Source organism: Pogoniulus pusillus, chromosome 21, assembly GCF_015220805.1.
Source record: "Pogoniulus pusillus isolate bPogPus1 chromosome 21, bPogPus1.pri, whole genome shotgun sequence".
NCBI lineage: Eukaryota > Metazoa > Chordata > Aves > Piciformes > Lybiidae > Pogoniulus > Pogoniulus pusillus.
Genome location: NC_087284.1, coordinates 8,295,462 through 8,319,625, shown reverse-complemented (window position 1 = coordinate 8,319,625; position 24,164 = coordinate 8,295,462). Strand labels below are relative to the sequence as shown.

At 41.0% G+C, this 24,164-nt stretch overlaps 1 protein-coding gene across 3 annotated transcripts in view; it reads right to left on the bottom strand.

Annotated features, from left to right (window-relative positions):
- CDH20 (cadherin 20) overlaps positions 1-24,164 on the bottom strand; it is a 283,902-nt gene that overhangs the window by 3,902 nt on the left and 255,836 nt on the right. For all 3 annotated transcript variants that reach the window (XM_064160836.1, XM_064160834.1, XM_064160835.1), the window contains 8 exons: positions 23,396-23,690; positions 21,616-21,735; positions 17,989-18,156; positions 15,946-16,133; positions 12,861-13,114; positions 9,075-9,211; positions 6,605-6,726; positions 4,698-4,815 (listed from right to left, as the gene is read on the bottom strand). In XM_064160836.1, the coding sequence (XP_064016906.1) occupies positions 4,698-4,815; positions 6,605-6,726; positions 9,075-9,211; positions 12,861-13,114; positions 15,946-16,133; positions 17,989-18,156; positions 21,616-21,735; positions 23,396-23,690 (1,402 nt within the window). The remainder of the gene's footprint in view (positions 1-4,697; positions 4,816-6,604; positions 6,727-9,074; positions 9,212-12,860; positions 13,115-15,945; positions 16,134-17,988; positions 18,157-21,615; positions 21,736-23,395; positions 23,691-24,164) is intronic.

The following is a 24,164-nucleotide window of genomic DNA, read 5'->3' as shown; positions in this document are numbered from 1 at the left end:
CATCTTTAGGTTGTTGTCAGTGTAAATTTGCTATGCTTAGGAATGCAGAATGCCAATTCCCAGTTGGATTGGCACAATGTGACAGCTATCTAGAAAAGGCAAAAAACCCTTTGATCACAGGCAGACTGTGGGAAAAAAAAAACAAAACACCAAGATTATGTTGTTCCTTCTTACTTCCCTCTCAATTCACTGCTAAAACTGAAATCATGTTGATTTTCTTGAGTGCAGATATTCAGCTTGCATGCAGCTAAATCAGCTGTATTACCTGTTGTATTCTGAACATCAGAAATTATTCGATGGCTTTCTGTAGTCACCTATGCAATATATGCAAGCTCAGGCTAGACCTGCTAGACATAAATTATGCTGCAAGTTCTATACTTTGTGCCACAAATTCTGTGGTATCAGTACTAGAGCATATAAGCATCAAGATGTTGAGCTCCACAGTTCATGAGATTAGTATGAATTTGTGGCATGTTTCTAGAGGACTCTTGGAGATTTCTTATGTCTTAATTTGAAGTGTGCATGCATATGTTTGGATGTGAAAATACAGAATAACTGCAGCATCTTGTTAAATCATGTGTCAGTGTTTACTGATGTCACCACTCTTTGATACACTCTGCAGCTCTGAGTAAGTGCAGCAGGCATGGACAGACAGGTTTCCAGAAGTGAGTCCCAAAACCCAGCAGAGCAGCAGCTGGCACCCTGTGGTTCCCATGGCTCCTGGGTAAGGGGTGCTGCAGACAGGGGTGCTCACTTCCTGCAAAGGTCCCTTTCTTTTCTCCTGGGGAACATGCAAGTGCTTTCTCTCTTGTGCTATTTATGTGCCCCTCTAGTGTGTGCAGCCCCAGCTATTACCACCACATCTTTTCATCTCCAGGCCTGTTTTAGCATGACAAAAAACAGCTCAAAGGGCAGAAAATAGCAAAATGCCTGTATTTATGCTGTGTCAATGGAAATGTCTCACTCATCTTAACACTGTAGTAATTTAGTTGCATTTCTCTTTCCTGGATGAAAGACTCACTTTCTTCAAATTGACTTACAGCGTAAGTCATAAATTCTGTTCAGATGACAGCAAACCTTAATTTTATGTAAAATTGCTCTCTGTGAAGGAAAAAGACTTCATTATTCTCAGCAAGTCCTACTTTGCCTGTAAAAGAAGTCAGAGGCAGTGAACCTGACTGTGCAAGATCAGCTAGTGGGACATCTCAAGTGTTTTCAACCAGAATTCTTTTTCAGGCCAAACCCAAAAGTTTCTATAATGAAGTATTGGAAGATAGGTATCTATACAGAGAGGTGGAGTTCCCCTCCCCCATTTTTTTTTTCTGTGACATATTCAGATCTTAAATACTTCACTCTTAATGTTGAGAATGACTAAAAGGATTTCATAATTAAATTTTGACCCTTTTGTTTTGCTTTGTAGTAGTAGGGCATGCATCAAATCATCCCTAAAGAATCACTCTACCTGTTACTCTGCACCTGCAATATGCAGGTTCCAAAGTTTGTGGTGTGACTCATCGAAAGCCAAAGTGGTTTGATGTGCTACTGCAGTGCTGGAACATGATGCAACATGGCAGAAAGTGGAATACAAGATTTTCTTCCAGATTTGATAGTCTGCTAAGCCCCAGCCATCAAGAGAAAAGGGATTATGTGGACACAGAGTCCCATTATATTAATAAACAGCAAAAAAACCCAACTCAAATAAGCAGCATAAGAATGCACAGTATTTTTGCATCACAGCGTACAAGCCTCTTTGGCTTGCAGAGGGCTGGATGGTAACACTTAGCTACAGCACTGAGAAGAGTTACTAAAGACTGCCCTATTGGAAGTGATGTACCTCCCTGGAGAGGTCAGAGGAATCAGCACTAACCATTTCTCTTCTCCCAAGAAAGGCTTTGTTTCTTTCTGTATTGGGAATTGGGAATGATTAGCCCAGAATGTCTGTTAGTTTTTAAAAAGTAGTTGTAATAATATCAAACAGTTCAGAATAATATAAAGAAATATTTTACCAGAAGGGAGAAAAAAAGCTTAAGGAAGCAGGCATTACAGACACTGCTGGGGTGAGGAAGGGCTCATGTTTTCTCTTGGGGATTTTCAGCTCACTGCTTTTGTGCTCTGCCAAAACAGGAGTTAGTCCACAGTTTCAGGGAAGGCTGCAATAGTTAATTTTTTTTCCCAGGACATACTTAAATGCAATGGGGAAGACTGCCAGAGGTTTCCAGTGACAAGCCTGGGGGTCATAGGGCACTGATGCCTGCACCCATTAAAACGGCTACTCCCTTCATCAGTCTCTGGTACTCAAAATGAGAGGTCAACAGAAGAGGAGCTCAGAGTTCAATCTGGAAGTGCAGTAAGCTTATTTCATTGTTCATCTCATTCTTAAAAAAAGCTTCTTTTGCCAACTTCTTTTCCCCAGCATAATCTCACTTAAATTTAGAAGCAAGGGAAGATGGCTTGCCAGTGTGCTGTATCAGCAGTCAAAGAGACAGGAGACACTAGCATAATTCCCTGCTTCACCACATATATCCTATGTAGCCATGGGATGTTATTTAGATGCAGATTTTTGTAGGTATGTACGTCTGTCTCCCACTGATTTTACTGAACTCAAAGGAAATCAGGCATGTAAATAGCTTAATTTCTTCTTGCCCTGGATCCCTGTCTATAAAGTGAAGAACAATAGGATTTCTCTGTCTGCCAGAGATATGTGGAGAATGAATAGACTGAAGAAGTTCTCAGAGACTAAAATGACAGGGGCCAAAAGAAAAAATATGTAAAACAGCTCATCAGAATGCAAACTGTGATCTATCTGTTGCTCAGTATAAATTGAGGTTTTAATTGTTGCCAGGAAGGCTGCATGTCTTGCAGTTTCTCTTACTGCTGTATTGGACAACCAAGTAATCACACACAATTGCTAATCTTAATAGCGCCTTCCCACAGTCTGGGAAGTATTGCTGTCTCATGTTTACAGGCACAGGTTCTGACTAGCAAGGTGGGTTCTGTTTCTTGTCTTGCCACTCCATGACACACGGTATAGCTACCCTTCCTGTGACTGTCATGTAATTTATATAATCCCTAGGTGAAAACAGAAATTAATGGTACTGAAATGGCATTCCAAATTGCTAAGGTAGTAAATGAGTCCTTAATGTGTATTTTTCAAATAGTCTGTGGTTTGCTACTTAATGTTTTTAGTTCAAATTTGTAACTAGTAGTACCCAAAGCTTCTTGCTGTGATCTCTATCTTTGGAAAACTATATTTTACAGAGATTAAGAAGCATAGCCATTCACTTGTTCCTGTCTCTATAAATTAGCACAAACAGAGCCCTGGACACAAAAAGTACATCTGATGCTGGGAACTTTCTGAGTTTCTTCTTTCAGAGCAATGCCTTGAGGATTACATAAGCTTAGTTTGCCAAATGTTTTGGCAATGGTTATGGTGTTCATTTGTTCACTTATTTTGGCAATATATATTAAAAAATAAGAGAGAATGTAAAATAGAAAGGAATAAAAAAGCAAGAAACTGTGTGTGGGGACACTATAGAAAAAGACTGCTTTGGGACTAAAAATTAATTAGCATGCCGTGGAGTAGGGCTCCTGACTGCAAGTAGCATATTTTTAAACTGTCGGTTAGTGAAGGCAGGGCCTTCTTTATTAACCTCTGTCTTGCTCTTCTACATGCCTGCAGGGTTTACAGGAGTAAGTGTGAGAGGTAGGCATGTGTGGGAGCAGGGGCAGGCACTCTACTTGTAGACTAGCCACAGACAACTGCAGATGGCCAGTCACTCTCCCCATTTATTCTAGAATCACTTGTGGTACTTCACATGCTAAATTCCTACCGAAATCCAGCCCCTTCATACTGACTTTCAAAGCTCTGCACCAAGTCACTAAATGTTGTCCCTTTTTCCTGATGAAAGCTGGTATTGACCTGACCTCAGCACCATTTCCTTACTGCCCATGAAGATTCTCTATCAGCAGCAGTTATATGAAGGCTTGCTCCATTGGTGCCTTTCTGCAGGCTCCAAAACCACCAAACCATCCCCAAAAGCAGCAAATTCCACTGGTTAGAATACACAAATGCCAGTGCTTTGCCATGAGTCTTCCCATTGGTCTTTCAGTTTCTACTTAGTGTAGCTTACATAGATTTTTAGCTGTTTGCCAAGTTACTCCCCTAAGGCTCTGCATTCACTCCCTCCCTTTCTTTGGGCAACAGCCATGTGCAAAGAGCAAGGAAAAAAAAAGTGCTTGGGGAAAAGACTGAACAGTACAAATATCTTCCCTTTTTCTGTGCCTGGAAGAAAACATGAAGAGTAAAAAAAAAAAGAGCAATACAATTCCTTCTGCTTTTGACTCCTAGTTCCAGTGCTATCCTACCTTTAAGCATCTTGTCTTGAACTAATGTGATTTTCACTCTGGTAATTTGAGATGCCTGCAGCCTGACCACAAGATGTGAATTTATACAAAATACTGGCACATTTGCTTAAAGAAGAAAAAGAGGCCTGTTGCTAGAGAATAGAGAAGAAAATAAGATATAATCTTCAAGTGTATTAAGTAATAGGTCACTTTATCACTGCCTTTAAGGAGCAGATGTCACTTGGTATTATTTGAAATGCCACTCTTACCACACACTGTAAATCACAGCCTCTCAAGTCCAAGTCAGGCATTAGAAATTGGAGTAGCTAACTGACTGTGTCCACTCTGATTACCTTGATTGTCCCTTAGAGTAAAGTTAGGGTTGTTGGCTGCCTCTGGAGCCAGGCTGTAGTAGAAGTGCTGACCCTCCTGTGGGTCATCCCTGTCGATGGCACTCACTGTCTGGATGAGCTACAGAATATGAGAACAAAGCAGAAATAAATGAGATGCAAATTATGTGTGATATGTAAATACAAGCAACTGGAGCATCTGAATAAAGCTATCTTGTAGAGGTACAATAGATAAATTAAGAAGAGATTCAAAATCTTGTAGGCTTCATTTATTTTGCTATGATTGTGCAAATGACTTAAAGGAGGAGACAGTCAGTTTGCTTCAAGTAACAGACATTTTTATGCATCCCTATATTTTGTTGCCCCCCCCACTTTTTTTTTTTTGAGGAATCAGCGTCTCTAGAACATTCACTGTGCATTAGAGAGCTTGGAAGAAACCCCCTACTTACTTTCAGCTTCATTTTGCAGGTAGAAAAGGACTTCAGATTGATTATCACTCTTTTAATTTGAAATTGATTGAATTCTTTCCAGAGCAAGAGATGGAAAAAAAGGAAACCATGCAGACACTCTGTATATGAGATAAGTAACACCGTGGAAATAGACTAAAACAATGCTAAATCCAGTTTTGTCATCTGCCCTACAGAGGCTTAGTAAAGTAGATCTAACAGCTTAAAGCACAGTGAGCTGTAACTCTGAGTAAACATTCTGGCATCTTTTTAGACAAGGAATAAACCTTCACCTGGATTTTTGCATTCAAAATTATTTTTGGATTCAGAGGCAAATGACAGATCTATAAAGTCTTATTAACCACCTGCAAGATGATTTCAGACCTTTTACAAATCACGGCAACAGAATTTGGCTTTCTCCACCGAAGGAAGAAATTAATGTACATTTCTCAGAATGTATTGTTCAGGATACTCACCATTCAAAACCAGGAAAAAAAGGCTAAGCAATGCTATCTTTCCCCTCTATTACTAAGGATCTTTGTAAATCAGGGAGATGAAATTATCCTGTCTATGACAGTTGTGAAGACAGTTCTCCCAGCACTGAGTAGCTATCTCATTCTGCTTCACAGCAAGCTGTGAGAGGCTTCAGTGAACACACAGTGGTACTGCTAGCATAATTTTTCCTTCATAAATTGTGAGTGGTGTGTCTGTATGTTTAAACTATGGTTGCTGGCTTTGTATTAGGAGACAGAAAGTTCCCACATAGGCCCCGAGTGGTGAAGCCACTAGGCTGCCTCCCCACAAGCGATTAACAGATCTTGCACCAGCTCTAGGGAGAGAAAGCTTTGTCCATCTGACGCTAGCAGACCTTGTTCAAGGGCTTTGATCAGGTTTTGGAAGGGAGAGGAGAAGAGACGCTTCACTGCTTGTTTGGAACTGCTGGTTTAGTGTGTGGAGTAGGAAGTCCTGCGTTGTCTATGACTGTCCTCTTCAGTTCACAGCAGAACAGATATAGTTTGGTATCTCTTTGAAGTTAAAGTACGTCCAGATCTTGCAAGTCCAGGAGTGTTTAAGGCTCTTACAAGTGGGGTCTTTTAACAGTAAGCCTCATCTGCCGCATGTAGGCTAGGCTGACTCCATGGCACTTCTAATACTTCTCTCTTTGTTGCTGCTACAAGACACACCAGGAGTTTGCCTGCTGGCACCTGCCCAAAGGCTTATTTCAGCCATGGAATGTATTGCACAGTGAGCCTGGAAACTATTGTGCAAGGGAAAAAAGAGGTGCTATATATGATCCTAATCCTAGTGTGATGTGCTTGCCTTTAGAAAGCAGCACAGACAGCTGCTGCTGAGACTTCAAATGAAAAGTGGTTAGTTGAAGCCTCTTCCAATGCTCACACTTTCTGGCACGTTGTGTAGGACAGCATCATCTCCCCAGCCCCTGGTATTACCAGCATTTCTTACCTGCCCTGCTTTGGCGTTTTCACAAACAAAACCTTCATAAAACCTTGCAAACTCTGGTGCGTTGTCATTCACGTCCAGGACTTTGACTGTCACAGCGACGCTGCCCACTTGTGAAGGGTTGTCTGGAAGAAGGAGGCACAACATAAAGAAAAGCAATATAAGGGAAGGGGCTGCTCCTTGCTCTGCTCAAGATTTAAAGCAGCTCTTTTTCTACTGACTCATGTTAAATGATATTTTCCCATCAGGAACTGCGGTCGGAGTGAAATGCTCTCTTGTCTAGCCTAGCTTCCCATCCAACCACATCTTTTTCAAACAAATTCCATCAAAGACTTAAACCTGCTTCAGCCCAATGAAACTATAAAAAAAGCTTCTAGACAATGTCACTTTTTAAATTGTCTTTTGACTGGGCAATACTGTTTGCTGATCCTTGGTATTGGTGACATTAAAGAGGAAGGGACTGCTAAGCATAGGCTTCTTATTTAGAACTTGTTGAAAGCAGTAGTTCTGCAGTTCAGGTATGTTTTTCCTCAGAGTTTACGTTCTTTGAACTCAGAAACAGTGTAATCTTTTGTACTCTGTACAGGGAGGTTAAAAACGTAGTAATTCATGAAATTAGAGAGAAATGCTTTCAGTGAAGCTTAAAATTGCAAGGAAAATTTCACATTCTGCGTGACATCATTTGTGATACTTCTGTCCCACTGGTTCATTAGCTTTCTTTGCAAGTAAATCCATACATCATTTCACATACACAATTTCCAAATGAAATGACCACAAAATACTTGCTTTTCTTACTATGCTTTTCTGCCCCAAAACATCTTCCACCCTCCCCCTGTATTTAATGCAAAATAAAGCCCTAGGCAGAAAGAAAATATTTTAGAAGTCATTATTAAGAGGTCAGAAAAGGTGCAAAAATGCAGAAAGTTCTGAAAAGTTAGTGTTCTTATTTCTTCAGCCATATCACTTTGTGCACAGCTCCAAATACATCTCCCTTTATAAAAAGAAACTACATGCTCATATAGAGAATTTTCCTACACTCTGGAATTTTCTTAAGTGTTCAATGTTCTGTATCTGTAACACACCACATTGTATCACTGAAAGAATGCTCCTAAACTGTATTATTTCTCCCTAATTTATAATAGTCTTAGTAATAGTCATCTAACTTTTAATACTGGAAGCTTTACTCAGGAGTGCGTAACTACAACATTTTTGAAACTCTTCACTAAAAATACTGTGGGGCATATGTACAGGGGAAAACTGACAGAAGAGTGAGAGAAGATGAGTAAAGAAAGATGTGCCTTCATCTCGCTCTCACCCTTGAGCAAGCTACATGGGCAGCTTTTACAAACTCGTGTATATGTGATGAATTTACATGGCATGGCCACTGGAGGCTTAACTATTGATGGGGTGAAATCATATCATGTCACCAACACCTCTCAGAACTTACAAAGGGGACAGGAAGGCATTGTGTGCTAGAACAGCCTGCAGATCTGTGGTGGTGTCACTGACTTAAGAAACGTTCCTGTGCTAACTTCAAGTTGGCTGATTTTGTTTTGGGCAAGCCTCTCAAAACATCTTTCCTCTCAAACCGCCCTGTATCTGTGGTACACCCTGGACGTTCAAGAAGCGCTCAAGTATAAGGAATGGCTCTGTTATTGGCAGCAATCTTCTGAAAAGCTACTACTCCTCAGCAGATGAACTGAGATCCTGAGCAAAAGCTATGTGGACTGAAGACATGTCAGGTGAAGACTAGGCAAACCTTTTATATTATTTGCTTATTTACAAAGCTACCTTCCACTACAAATTCAGCTGAGTTTTTCATACTAACACTGTGAAATGATCAGCATTTCCTCATTCTCACAGCCTTAGTAAACACCTGGCACGGATAAATTCTGAGCAGAGTTTGAACTTATTGTAGTATCCAAAAGCATAACAAGTTCAGTGTATTAGAAGATCCCAGAGCACTCTGGCCCAAGATATTTATACAAGCTGATGTTCATGACATTTACTTGCTGCTGAACCAGAACAGTTATTAACTAGTGACCTAGCAGTGTAGAGTCATTGCTGCTTACCAGTCCCTGCACCACTCACTCCGCCCAGCTAGGACTGGTAGCTCTGGCAGATGGGCAGCCTTTGAAGCACCTGCTTTAGGTACCTAGGCCAACTGAAGAGAGAGAGCTCTTGTAGAAACACATGAGGAAGAGTTCTCAGTAAATCCCTAGAATATTAATGAATTGAAAAAGTAGCATTCTGCATTTAATTGCCAGCTTCTACTCCTCCCACCAGCATGTGAAAAGGAGCATAAAAAAATAAATAAAATGCAGTATTCGCTTGCTGGTGTCACAAGGGTAATTCAGTTAAATAGAGCTTTCCACTCGGTACATAAGACCACGTGACTCACTGAATTCAAGTCTCTCAGCCTACTTTGTCTATTGTATGCCTTTAATCTATGCACAGCCTGCATTTTCCTTACTCAGCTCCATGGCCAGCACAGTGATATTGTGCCAAGAAACATCCTCCCGGTCAAGAGGTCTTGCAGTCATCAGTGCTCCTGATGTAATGTCGACATAAAAGAACCTCCCTGGATCGCTGCTTCTGTCAATCGAGTATCTGAAAGAGAACATATTAAAACTATTATGTAACCCTTGTGAAAACTCTGCTATAGCCAATGAAGTACCCCAGCAGGATGAATACACAGACTGTCATACCACATCCACCATCTTCTACAACCTAGTTATGCGCACTATTGACTTGTAAAGGCACACAGTGAGATGCTTGGGAAACTAGGAGTTGGTGTAGCTAATGGCATTTAATGGAGAGTAGTGCTCGGATGATGGGAAGATTTAGAGGAAGCAGCCTCAAAGCACTGCATAGCTCAGCACAGAAACACCTGCTTTACAGAAAAGAAAAATCAGGCTTTTTACGATGGGGTCATTGCTCCAGTGGACAAGGGAAGACCAACTGGACTTGTGCAAAGTGTCCGATGCTGTCTGTACAGCATTGGTCTCTGTACTGGAAGGACGCAGATTTGATGGATGAATCACTCAGTGAATAAGGAATTTGCTAGATGGCTACTCTCAAAGAATAGTCAAGAAGCCATTCTATGATTCTCATACTTCTGAGCAGTGGAGTGTTGTGGCAAGTGCAGGCCAGGAAAATTAGGAAGCAGCAGATGGAAGAGCTGCCACTGCTATATGCAATGAGGGACAGGGTGTGTAAAATACTCAAACCCCTTCATATGCATCACCTTGCTCTTAACAGTGGTTTGTATGAGTTGCCTTCCTTGCTATCTGTATTAACGTGGTAAGACATCCTTTGGCAAAAGCCACACACGTGCCTACACAACTGCCACAGCCTAGAACAGCCCAGGCTTATTCTCATTTTTGTTGGTTCTTTCTTTGAAGTTGATGGAAGATGAGAGCATTAGTCACAATGGATGCTGAAGAGGGCTTGTTCTTCTGAACTTTGTCCTTTCAGCACAAACACATTTGCTAGAACCAGCATGCCACCCCAGCCTGTATTTAGGTAATTACTAAATTAGGATCTAAAATAGTATTGAGCTGTGTTGTTGGGAAATTCTTTCACACTTAGAAAAATCAAAGAGGACGGCAGCTTTGTTTTCCCTTTCTTTCCAGTCCTTCTCATCTCCTCTTAAATGAAGAGATTTCTCTGAGATGTATTTAGGGAGTAAGTATGAGTGTTGCTAGATTTTGCTTTAGTAATTGTATGAGGGTTATAAAAAGGATTTCTGACAGTTTAAGGCCAATGTGTATCTGAAATCGATTATGGCCTTGTGATTAGTGGTGCAGGTATTAATCACCAGTGTCAAGCGGCACAGGTGGACTCTTTGTTTCAGTCCTCTATGTAAATTCTGCTGTTAATATCTTTCTCTCAAACTCATTCCTGCTGCATTCTCTCAGCTATCTTCCAATTGCTTAACAACAATCATGGCTTATTTCTTGGTATCAGAATTTCAGTGTGGGAAAATGAGATTTTGAGAGTTCCCTGTGGTTAGTGAGCCCTTCAAAATGTGCCCTGGATTCTCCATACTTGAAAAAAAGGCAAAGGGAGAGGTCAGATCAGAGTTTTCATTTCAGCTTCTGTAATAAAATATCTTTCCTTATCTTGCCTTAATCTGTGCAAAGTGGATTTTGAGCAAGCACCAAACATGCTGGACTGACACTGCACAAAATTTTAGTGAATGGATGAAACTACCTAAGAGACATGGAGAACTCATTTCTAACATTTGCATTTTTAGATATCAAATGGTATTTAATTTTTCTCTGTTTATGCCAATCCTTTGTATGCATGTGCTGGTTTGAGGATAAATGAAATACTATAATGAAATTAGATCATTGGTTGTAAAAGAATAATAATAATAAAGTCTGTATCATTCACTGGTTTGCTAAAAGGGGTAAAAAGACAAAGTACAAACGATTTGTCCCCTTTTTCTTTCTTTGCCCTGAGCATTGGATATATTCACTGCTCTAATCTCTTCTACTCAGCTCAGCTAACATTTCCAGATAACAAAGTACGCTTTGCTGGTTCCTTTGTTTTTCTGTCTGGGAAGGAGATGGAGAGAGACAGAGAGAGAGTAGCTTTGAGCCCTTTCTGGGGTTGTCTGTCCAGGAGGGAATTTGGATTTCTGTATTATTTCTCAACTGTATGTAATCTCAAATACTTACAAATATATTGTGTATACATGCTTGTAAATTTAGGTTTGCTGTAAATAGGGCTTTATCTTACTTCCAAGCCATCTGAGCTGGTCTGGCAAATTTTAATAGTGGAGGGAGACCTTCCTCAACCCACTACATTTTATAATATACGAGCTGTAGGGGAAGAAGGAAGGAGGGAAGAAAGGAAGAATATGGGAAGAAAAGAGGATGCATGTTGGGAAGGAGCAGAGTTAAAACATTTATAACTGAGGTTTTTCAATGTAGTTTTGGTGATGCATTCTGTGCTTTATAGATTGCAGTTTCATCAAGGGTAGTCACTGCAAAGCTCTGAAGAAAACAAAGAGAAACCTTACTAAAAATATCAATGGATGCTTCTACGCTCTGATAGTCTGCAGAATTGTTCTTAGACTATTTTAAGCAGATTAGCAGAGAGCTGTTTACACTGCAGTGTTTGGATAATGCTAGACAGTAATCAGCAAAATGGGATACGGGTGGAAAAAAGTTAAGGGTAATGCAACTGTGATGCAGACAGTGTAACACTTGATTTGAAGAATATAAAAATGTCATAAGATGTATGATAACCTCATAATGCAGGTAGAAAAATAGGTATATTTTAAGGTGGCAGAGAGGAAAAAATAAAGCAGTAACACAGAAAAACAATATTATTAAGAAGAACAAGGCATTGTATCTGCTCAGACTTCCTAGATGAAGTGCACAGAGTTGCTCATATAGCTTTCACTTCCTTCAAAAACTCCAAACACTTGATGCTTTGACTCCTGTACTTCCCAGGACTGTTCCCAAACAGAATTAAGAACCTGGACTGATGCAAGGTTAGGCAAACAGCATCTCACCACCCAAAGCATCTCTCAGATGAGAGAAGCAGCTGACCTTCTGAGACTATTAACTTGCAGTCACTTGGAGCTCCTGCAGGTTGTGAAAATTAGTAAGTGAACTGGCCTTGGGGAAAAAGTATTGTCATAAACTGGGCTGACTTGGCAGCTGCTAAGGAAGAGTGCTGCTATCACAAATCTGCTCCTTTGACTCCTTGCTGAAGTTGCAGTTACGAAGTCCTTATAGCTGTAAATAGACCTTTTACCTTTCTTAAATCCTTATGGGAATATCTAGGTCTGATACTAGAATGTAGTGGTTCATGAATATTTATTAGTATACATTCAAATCTACTCCAAAAGTATTTGAGCAGGTAAAGGCAGCTTTGAAACAGGAGAAAAGAGAAGCAAGTTGATTAACTTCCCCTCAGTATGGTCTCAGTGGTGCTGTTGGGTTTTGTGCCAGTAAAAGCACAAGAATCTGGATTTCGTTTTTAATGTACACTATCAGGACATGCCTGAGCAGTTCATGCCAGATGCAGATGTTCTCCATATCACAGAAAAAGCAAGACTGAGCTCCTGCATTGTTTTGTCAGTTGTAGATGAGAAATCTAGTCTCAGTAAAATCACTGATGACTGTTACTGGCTAAAAAGAGCGTGTCCCTCCCACCAGTGCTGTTTCAGTCTCATCACCACCCCACCAAACAGATGTGCCAGGAGAGTACTCACGAGGGCATGCACAAAGAGAAGACAGACCTGATGGAGTTGTTGGTCACATCTGGATCCTTGGCAGAAATTTTCTGTATGGTGGTTCCAATCTCTACATCCTCAGGCACTTCCACAAAGTAGAAGCTGGGTTCAAACACTGGAGGTTCATCCACATCTTCCACACTGATGTGGACAGTGGTGGTGTCACGGAAGGGACCCATGTTGAGGAATCGCATTTCCAAGTGGGGGTTGGCCCCTTCTACTTTCAAGGTGTAGCTTTTCTTGCTCTCAAAACTTAAAGGCTGAGGGAAAAAAAATACAGCATTAAGCACACTGAGCCATATGATTTAGACCATATAATTTTGATTTTCAGAAAGAAAATATGTTCTCTACTGTAAAGTAATCCTTCCTTTTCAAAACTAATGTTTACTATGATTTTTTAATCATATGGGTAACAAAGGTAAATATTTGCAGATGGAGACAAAGCATTGAAGTGAGAGTAGTATCAGAAATGGCAGTCTACAGTTTGGTGTTTTGTTTTTTTTCTTTTTAATGTGACAGTGGAACTGAAAAAGCAGGAGAAATATTTGCAGATCCCTTCAGAATACACATTTTTTCTTTCTTGCTGGCAGGGAAATAAAAGCAGCACACCACCACTGCATTGTGATTCACACAGTGTGTTTCATGGCACTCTGAGGGAAATACAGGCAGAAATACAGGAGCAAGGTATGTCAGTTCCACACAAATGGGGCCCGTGCAAATTGTGGCAGCAGGTACAAACAGATGATCTGAAACTTGTTCATGCTGCCCTTAGTTCCACCTGGTAAATCAGCGACTACTGCAGGCATAGCACCTGTCAGCAAGGTTTAGCTACATCTACAAACATACCACACATTATTGCAGAACCATTGCAGTCTACCAGTTGATATTTATGCACTGTAAAAATAGCACAAAAATATCTTTACATGACCAAGAGGGAATGTGCAATACAAAGCTGCCTAAACATGTACTAAGAAAGAGGCTATTACAGTTCATGTTTTCTCATGTCCAGAAAACTGTGAGAAACATTGCATGTACTCTAAAAAACTCTTTATAGAAAGAGATGATAAATCACAGAACTACTTAGTAACTATAGAATTCAACTGCTTTAAGAAAATATTTGAGTATCTAGTTAGGAAAAAAAAAAGAAAATGAAACAAGCATGCAAAGCCATGACATTTCTGATGCTCCTAGGTTCAGACACTCTCAGTTTGCTGAGTGTGCATTCCCTCTTGATCCTCTTTCTTATCTGCCAGTGCTGTAACATCACTGCCCCCCCTCTATCAGATTTGTTTTCCATAGGTGCATTTAATCGTCTTCCCAACAATCATTCCATGAGGAGGGCAAGCAGGCTGCCTTCAACTGCAAACTAAGCATGTGGCTAAAACACAGCTGAGAGGAGGGGCACATGATGGAAACCTTTTCTTGTTCTCATATTCCTTCCCCAGTGCTAAGACAGGCATTGAGAGGTGCGCTGTGCAGGAGGGATTTGACAAGTGCCACTGTGAGAAAATGATTGGCCAGGCAGTGGTAGGGCAGCTTGGGGATCTCCTGAACGCTGGTCTTTGTGATGGCTCTGTAACCTGTGACCTGCTCCTGAAGGCAGTGTGAATGCAAAGGCTGGGTGAAGGGAGATGCTGTCACCAGGATGAGTTGTTAGCCTCACAGGCAGGGAACTTTGAAGAAGCTGTAAATTTTAAACAGGTGTTCAGCATTTTGTGCAATTAGTGGGCTGTGGTAAGGTGCTACAAGAACACACATCTGTAAATGTAAATTATCCTTTTTATGCCCATTATGGAAGTGTTAGTCTGGGAAATTTGTCTACAAAACGAAAAAAAAAAATGTTGCTTTGTCTCCAGAATTTCCTTCTGGGGTTAGAAATTCTCTTGTTCCCCCTCTCCCCTACTGCCATACTTTTCTATCAACACCACTTGATTATTTTTTTTTCTAGAGTGGATCCAAAGGATCACTTCTGCAATGCTTGACTATTGCAATCTTACAAAAAGTTATAGGCATATATAGAATTTTACAAACTTTATGTACAGTAAGGTACATAAAGGTACATACTGCTCATACATACTGGGCAGTATGTGCCAGGTGCCAGTATGCATGTGGCAATAATGATGCCATCTAGCAATACTATTTGTAAGAAAAGTCAGACATATTGGCAAATTTCCCCCAAAGAAACTATTTTTCTTTCACCAATAAATTACACTGGAGTTTGCATTCAACATCTCTTTCACTCCAGCAAACAGGCTTAACTTTAGGGACTAGTACACATAAACAAGAGTGGGAGAAAGGTGACTACAAATACAGGCTTAACTGCTCTGCTGCAGGGCATAGGGGGCTTGCAGGGTCAAATCTCTCCCAAGTGTTGGTAGTGCGCAGTTGAGTCCCAGGCTATTTAAATGGAAGCTATACTGCCTTATTAGTGCACTAGATGTGCTTAGGCAGAAATATAGTTACAGTTTCATAACCTAGAAACAGAGCTGAACTTCTAGCATTTATGTAAGACTGTAGAATAAATAGCCTAAGCAGTGAGTGTAAGCAAAATACTCTGTGCCTTTCTGTGTAGCCTGCAGTAAAGAGTAGTAGCAGTTTCACAGCTGCCATTTTAGAGACAGCTTTTTCTAGCCTAATTAGCATTTATGGATCTTCAAGCAGCAATTAAAAAAACCCAACTGCCTGCATTTTATTGGTTTATAAATAATTCCAAGGCATGCTTTATTATTATTTGTGGGACACTGGAGTGAAAAATGTGTACAGTTCAAATGCAAATATTGATCTAATTTCTTGCATTGTAGGATAATTAAGCTACAGAGGATATTTAAATAGATAAACAGTGAATCAGAACATTGCTTCAGTGGGAAAAGGCATGTTTATGCTAATGCTGTCTTCACTTTTTAAGAGTTGCTCTTAGGAATACAGTCTGCTTCCATAATTTAGCAATGAATGTTAAAGAAATTTTGGTTTATAGCAGCAAAGGGCCTACTGTAATGTAACAGGAACTAAGTTACTAAGGGAAAGTTGCACACATGAAAGGTAACCAAGCCTGTTAGCCATAGAAATTACTATAAAAAGGAAAATTTACTACCTTTCTCACAGTTATGATGCCAACTTGGTAATTAGGATCAGTGTTAATATCAAAGACATCCAGTCCATCTCCATCCACCAGGCTGTATTTCATCTCTGCATTAATGCCTTCGTCCATGTCTTTAGCAACCACACGGCCCACAGTGGAGCTGACAGGAGCAGACTCCAGAACACTCATCTGATAATGCTCTAGCACAAGCAGCAGACAGGGACAGGGGAGCAAAAAACAGTTTGTCAAAAGAAACAGGGTACTGCATACCGAAGCAAAGAGTAGATGGGGGAGGCCACACTACTGCATAGCCTGCAGGCAGTCTTTAGTATCTTTCCAACAACTGCAACAGCACCGATTTCCTCTAAAAAGCCACAGCCTGACTCAATTGCCTGGGAAAGCTTTACTTAGGTATCTGGCATATCAGTAGTTTTGTTCAACAGGCTCTTTTCACACCAGCAATACACCTGAAAACGGAAATTTTGACTAGAAAAACAGGGCAATTAAAAACCAGTGTTGTTGCAGTCATGATATAAAGCAGGATATGAAACAGATTTAACAGGACAGGCATCCTTTATTAGATCAGCCTGTACAGCAGGAAAAATACACACATTTTGAGCACAATAAATCCTGTCTGAAGTCAATACAAACTTCTTTTCAGCCCTAAACAAGGCTTTGAGAGCTCAGAAGCTTGCCTGTTTCTTCCAAATTTACCAGTTACTTTAATAGAATATACTACCTCTCCCCTACATACTCTGTGTTGAGCACATTTGGTGCATCACTAATTTGCTTAGCAGCAAGCCTGGGGAAAGAAAGAACTGCTATTTTAAAAGTGTGTTTTAGAAATACAAACGCATCTAAAATACTTCTCTGCCATCGCAATTTACGTTCAGGCCATCCTCACTACATTCCTGTGTTCACTCCACCAATTATTTATCTTTATAAGGCAGAATAACACCAAGAATGGGGTTTGACCTATTCTAATTTTTCTTAATCAAGAGTTTCATATCAAGCAGTTGCAATTCATGCCACTTTCAAAACAGAATTGGCAACAGTGCCTTCAACAGGTTGCTGTAATGGAAGAAGAAAAGTGGAAGCTGACACTTCTTGCTGATCTTAGCAGAATACTTTGATTTAGCAGTGCAACATGCAGAAGCAGGAGGAGAAGAGAAATAGTAACAAAAAGAACTGCAGGAGTTTTCATTTCTCAACTAAATGAGAAGAATGACAACACCAAAATGGCTTGAGTCTGATCTATCCTACCAAAAGAATCAAATTTCTTTTTAAAAAAGTAGTATATCCCTGGAAAGATTCAGCTCAATCAAAACCAAGAAGTTTCCTGCAGATTTTTAACAGTATAGAGAATTATGTAAACAATTTATTGAGAAAACAGAAAAATGGGCAAAACATTGCTGATCTTGCTTTGAGAATCACTTTTGTAAACACAAAGTAACATTTCTGGTAAGACTGGAGTTGCATATTTTTGCACTCCTTTTACTGTGGCTTTTACACATCTCAAGGTGTAACTGTATACTGCCAATGCTTAGATGAACCACTCCCGGAAGGTAACCTATGTGACAATGCACTCTATGCTGGTAGCACAGCTACCAGATGCTCTCCTGCAGTGACCTGGTTGGAATTGGAATGAATTATTTTTCAACTTGCAGCATTACCTCATGGCTCTGATTTGACAGACGTTGTTTTGGAGACACAATGAAAAGCAAATCAGGGCAGTAATTAGCAGCCAGAGGTAATGGCTGTGAGCAGACTAGAAACATAAAGGATATCCTCTTTTTTTCTCCCCTGTAAATTAATTTCCTTCACTTAAAAAAACCAAAAGTGGTGTTGATGATTTTGGAGATCAGGAACCTTTTCTAAAAGACAAGGTGTTGAATGCTCTGTTCTGACATTTTTCTGAAGAAAACTTTCACTGACCTGAAATTCTGCCCATCTCTAATTGTCAGTATTCTGAGTTTGAAAATGGCTAAAATGAGAGCAAAGAAACATACAACTCAGCCACTCCTCCTTGCCCCTCCTGGCACAGTGGGTACTCACTCTGTGGAAATCTGGGTGGATTGTCATTGACGTCAGAGAGAGTGATGTTCACCGTGGTTGTTCCAGCTAATCCTCCCAGCTGTCCACCCATATCTTTGGCCTGGATAATCACTTCATAATATTCTTTTGCTTCTCGGTCCATGTTCATTAGAGCTGTTCTAATTAAGCCTGAGATTGAGGGGGTGAAAGGGTTGTGAGAACAAAAGAAACGACAGTTAAAGAGTAACATAAACAAGGTGGAGTGCTCTTGTTTCTGCATTGTTTTCCCTATGCCCTGAATGACTGCATTCAGCCTGCCCTTTCCTGGTGGAGTAAAACTCACCCAAATTAAATCTAGGTTAACAGAAGGTTTGAATTTTAAAGCAGCACCCTTAAAATATATTCAGCTCTGGGTTACGATGTCTCTGCAAAATTAAAATGTTGCTTTCCAAGGGAGTGGGTAAAGCATTTTGGGCATAGAATGCACAGAATGCACTATACTGATTTAAGGCCTTTCTCAGGATAACTGCACAAAAGGTGGAAAGGGATGTGATTAGTTAAAAGACACAAGTTTTTCTGAGTGTTTTCCTACACACACAATCTTAGATGTAACCTGACAAGCTCACCAGTTTTGTTTGGGTCTTTTCAGACTCCCATTGCAGACTGCAGGCAGAACACAAGAAGCTGGTTAAGACAGGTTGCTCCGACCTCGGAAGGGGTGACAGCACAGAATGGTCAACCTGCTCCTCTCATTTTCTGCAGTGTTAAAACTACTGCAACAGGACATGAGGTGGCAGCAACACTTCTCTTATACAGGCTGTGAGGAATCGGCCAGGCCAGAGCTGCCGGAGCCGCGGGGGAAGAGGCTCCCTCTGCCCTGGCTGCCGCGGGGCTAGGCGCTGCTGCCAGCTCCCGCTGCCCTCATCCATAGCTTCCAGCCTCTGTCTGTGACGTTGATCTCCTCTCACCAAAGCCTGCCAGACATCTGCCTCAGGGTTGGGAAGCTCTTTTTTCTGTTGCCTTGGGTGTTGGGTCTGTTGGTGAATACACTCCTTTCCTTTTCACTCGGCTGCCCCTATGAGTCCTGTCCTTTGCCATGCCTGCCAGGATTGAGTCTATGGGCTTATGCTTCAGAGCTGTCAAACCTCCACTCCTCCCACCGTGACCCGTTTCTTACACCCCTTTAGCAGTTCCCTGCCCGCAGCACGCAGGCAGCTTTTTCCTTCACAGTACACCTGCCCAGCATGCCTGCTTAGCAGGCTGTTAAGCCTCAAGAGGTTCCCTGAGCAGGAGTGAAGTGGTGACTGGTAATGTAGCCCAGTGGATGGACTGCTACGGGACACTTTCCAGGGCACTAGAAGACCTTGCTAGATGTGGACTCTGACACATTTGGGGTGCTCTCCTGCACGTGGCCAAATCTGTCAGCCTCAGGCACCATCCTCAACATGCAGTACTTGCACATCAGGACACTATTAACTTGAGTGATCAGCTTGAGTGTATTTTTAGCAGAAAGACAATGTATGGGTTTAATAAAAGAGCAGTTAAAGGATACTGCATTGGCAATTAGCACTGATTTTAGAAGAGAAGAAATAGTGACCACTGAACAATTCACTAGAGTCTTATCCTGCAGCTGACTCCCCTGAAGGGCTGTAGCTTCTTAACTCCCATGGATATAAACGAGATAGGAAAATGCTTAGGATTTCTGCAAGTATTTTCTTCATTTATGAATACTTAGTAGGGAATTTCCATGCTTGGCTTGTCCTTAATAGACAGCAGTATAGATCAGAAAAAAAGCATCAATGCCTAAAAAACCAGGCTCTGCCATGCTTACATTTGGAGCCTCTGGGCTCAAGAGGAGGGTTAGTCCAGGGCATCAAGACTCAGAGCCAGTTCAGGATTCATGCTTCTTCAAATAGTACCCAGAGGAGTAGCCATACTGAACAAGGAGATTTCAGTGCTGCTGCTGCACACAACTGGCCAGCTAGAAAATGCTGAGGGTAGTGGTGCACCTTGAAACCTGCAGGGCTATAGGAAAGGCTCTGATTCTCAGGTCTCCCAAAATAAAGGTGTTGGTACCATTTCTTTCACCAAACAGGGAGAAGTTCACTCTCTTCAAAGAAAGTAATGAAGAGCCAAATGTTTTCTTGAGAACTGGGAGACTCAGGGGTCTTTGTCTACTCTACCGGAAGGGATTTAAATCCATGTTTTTCAAACTTTCTAGGGGAATATGATCATAAATGAGCTGCAAAAGTATTCTGGAAAAATGAAGAAGGCAGCTTTCAGCTTTTCTTTCAAATTGTGTCTCCACATACACATTTGTTCAGCACCTGAGAGGCCACTGATACAACAGGAACAAAAGTACCCTTCTAGAACTCAAAGGCTGTGTTGGGAAGTGAAGGAGAAGGACCCCAAATGTTTCTAAACAAGAGTGTAAGGAAATGAGTGACCCAATATTGGGTGCTTTAATCAATACCCATCAATATAAAGGAGCTGGTGACTGTTTATGCTCTAGCTGTTTCAGGAGAACATGAGAGCTACAATTGCATTTTCTGAGTTACTAAATGGTGCAGGTTGGTTTGCACTGAAGAAGCTGGCATAAAAGTCCTGTGCCTGTGATGGGGAAATGGCTTTCTAGCTCTCTGATACACTTAGACTAAACCGATGCCAGCCACACTGCCCACAAGCTGAGGAAGCTTTAGGCATGTCCAAAGATACAGGTCTAAGGGACTGGGAAACCAGTAAGTGGTGAAAAACACCTTTTCTGGGTTAAATACCAATCAAGTACATGATTTTGGACTTAAGGGCCTACCTTACACCTAAGCTGCACTCTAGCAGTTAAATATGCATTGGAGCTGACCCTGAGCGTTACAGCCTTGCTTTCTTAGAAATCATTCAGTACTTAGCACATCTCTGACTATACCCTTATTTTCCTGTGGCAGTATATCTAATCACAAAATAAACAAGACTGAGGAAATAACACACTATAAATAAATTTATCTTTGGCTAGAGCACCTACTCCACGAAATGCTCTCAGATTATGCAGTGTTTTTTCTATTTTGTCCCCAGGGCTCAGTGGTGACTTGTTTCATGAGTTTCTGACCTTAGTACTATAGATGTCCTTTGGAAACTGTCAAAACCTGTCAGATTCTTCTTTTGGATATAAACCTTGGATATACACAGAAAAAGAAAGAGAGAAAGCAACCAGAACAGTCTGGATGTCCTATAGATAAATTTAAGGTTATTAACGAGAGTATCCTTAGATAAAACTACTACAGATAACCACATCCTTTAGCTTGCAGTTTCCAGTCCTGTTTGGGTCAAAGATTGGTTTTTTCCACTACACCTTGTTACCAAGTAGATCTGCTGAAACCTTGTTGCAGTGATAGAAGCCAACAAAAGTATTTACAGCACCAAACCCACCCAGCTCTCAAGCTGCAGAATACTGTCATTTGGATGAATATATCACTGCAGAGAGCATATCCTTCTGGAGTTTGTTACCATGCCCTCACTTCGGCCCTTGCAGAGTCCCACTCCATTTTGGCTTGAAGCCACATAAATACACTTCTCTGGCCACAGTCACAATTCTTTCTGCTTGAGACTTTTCCCTTTGGTTTTCACACTCCCTTGTTCCCTGATGAAATAACATACCTGTTCGAGAGTCCACAGAGAAATATGGTTGCCCCTGGAGAATACTGTACACTACTCTTGCGCTGTTGCCGTAAGTTGGGTCATCAGCATCTGTTGCTGTTACCTGAATAACAGAGGTACCTAGCAAAAAAAAACCATCAAGTAAGACCTTGTAGGATAAAGAACAGACAGGAAAAGTACACAGTTCAAAATTAACTGAAATGCCTAATGAGCTTTCCCACACTGAACCTCACTTGATGCTCATGGTGCTTGCACTTATTGTTCATACTTGTATCTCATTAGCACTAAGGAAATTAATAGGCATAAATTCATCATGCATCTATAAAATGCAAGTACTTTATGGAGCACAGTTACAGAATTGCTGATCTAACAGTACTTTGTCTTGGCCTGCAGAGAGCTGGTAGTTATATACTGCTTCTTTCCCTCCGTTCCTGATATTAAAAGTTATTTAAAGGCATCTCAAACAGGATCTATAGCTATGCTGGTCTAAGTCATGAACTCTTGTAGGGGGCCCATGGATGCTGTGTGTTGACTGTGGATAGAATAGTGAGCAAGAAGGGATATCTCCCTGAGATAATCTCTCTGTAGGATTGCAGTTTATGTTGCATGGCCTAAAGAGTATAGTCTTCTGGAGTGACTTGGAATCTGCACAGATGCCTTTTTTTTTCTTGCCAACTGATTTTCAAGGTCTCTACTTCCTTTGAAGCTAATAATGGCTTGCAGGTTATGTAATTTATCAAAACCAAGTTGAAGCTAAAACATAACTGTTGGAAATATGAGTTTTGACTCCTTAAAGGCATGTCAGATAATGCCTTTATCAATTTATCCAGACTTCTACATAATGTTTTATGTTGGGAACAAATCCAGTGTTACTAGACAGACACAGGAAAATAAATCTGAATTCATGCTAGCCATTACCATTAAGCAACATTATTTCTGAATGGAACTTTTATATTTGATGTTATCTGTAACTATGTCAACATAACACTGAAGAATGAAAAGCTGAAGCCTATCTGTGACATCAGGACATGAGATTTATACGGTTATTATTACCTGTATAATGATGTCACAGAGGCAGAAAGCAACATGACTCCGAAAGAAAGAAAACACTCAAGGAAAACAGTATTTTATGTGACTATTTGTTATATGGAAATATTTTCTCATGAATTGTGTATGTAGGAAGACTGCTGTTTGCTTTCTGCACTGTAATAACAAAGCTGTCTTTGACATGATCCCATTCTCTAAAAGTGGAGAGCAAACAGTACCAGAATCTTGGGGTCCACTGAACCATGTTCAGTGCAGGCTTACAAAGATTGTCAGTATCAAAGCTGCTAAAATTTGTCACCCTACCTCCATAATTTTAAGAGCTCCCAGAAAGTATTTCAATTCTCAGTATGAACCAAAATAGCTTTCTAAAATTTCTAAATTATCATACCTCTGGATGGTAATTATCATTGAATGGTCATTACCAAGGCTACCATGTCAGGGGAGAAGGGGCACTCTGTTACTGCACGTTGTCTAAGGATGGCATGTTCAAATTAGATCCTTTCTTAGCTCTTTTCCTTCACTTGACACGTTTTCTTCCACAAAGGCCCAGATTACAGTGGTGTAAAGTCTGCTCTCTCCTCTATGACAACAGGCACAACGGGGGAAGCTCTTGTACCCTGCAACTCCTTGGCAAGGAGCAAAATCTGAGTTCAAGGAGTCAGGAAGTTTATGTTTTGGTGACCATTTCAAATTTGCCTATAGGAGTGAAGAGATGCTGTAAAATCTGCCTTACCCACAGGTGACATTTCTGGAACAGAAGCTACGTAAGGTCCATCGAGGAACTTCGGTTCATTGTCATTGATGTCTTGGATTTTGATGATGAACTCCGACTCCGGCTCCATAGGCCGGCCTGTTCGCCTGTCCAGAGCCTGTGCTCTGAGGGTGTACTGCGATCTTTCTTCCCGGTCCAGTCGCTGAATGGCATGAATGTCCCCTGTTGTATCATCAATGGTAAACACAATACCAGCTCCTTCTCCTGAGAGGATGTATTTGATGGAACCATCTCCTCTGTCCATGTCAGAGTGGAGCTGTGGAAAGGACCAGGATTCAGTTAGACCATGAGCTGGACAAGCAGCTGCTGAGAAGTACTAAGCATGTGAGCATCCTGAGCATTTTGGTCTCACTGTTGGGCCTCACAAGCTGGTTTTAATGAATTTGTTTTGCTGAAAGAGGCAAATACTCAGTCAAGTTTGCATCACAGAGTTGCAATTAAAAACCCTCTCCTATCTTCCCATTTTTGCATTCACAGCTGTGCCAGAAGAAAAGAAAGAGACACCCAAACAGGAACAGTCTCTGTGCCTTTTTGAAATCTCACTTAATAGTTATCTTTTGCCTGGTTGAAAAGCCATTGAGAAGGACTCATTTGCCATGCTTGGGATACAGTGAGGTCAGCAAAGCCACAGACTGCTTCCTCACACGGCTTAAGAGGAGTCATATATTCCAGGGGTAGATTAACGGTTAGGCAGATAATATAACCTGTCTGGGAGCAAGGGGAAAGTAGG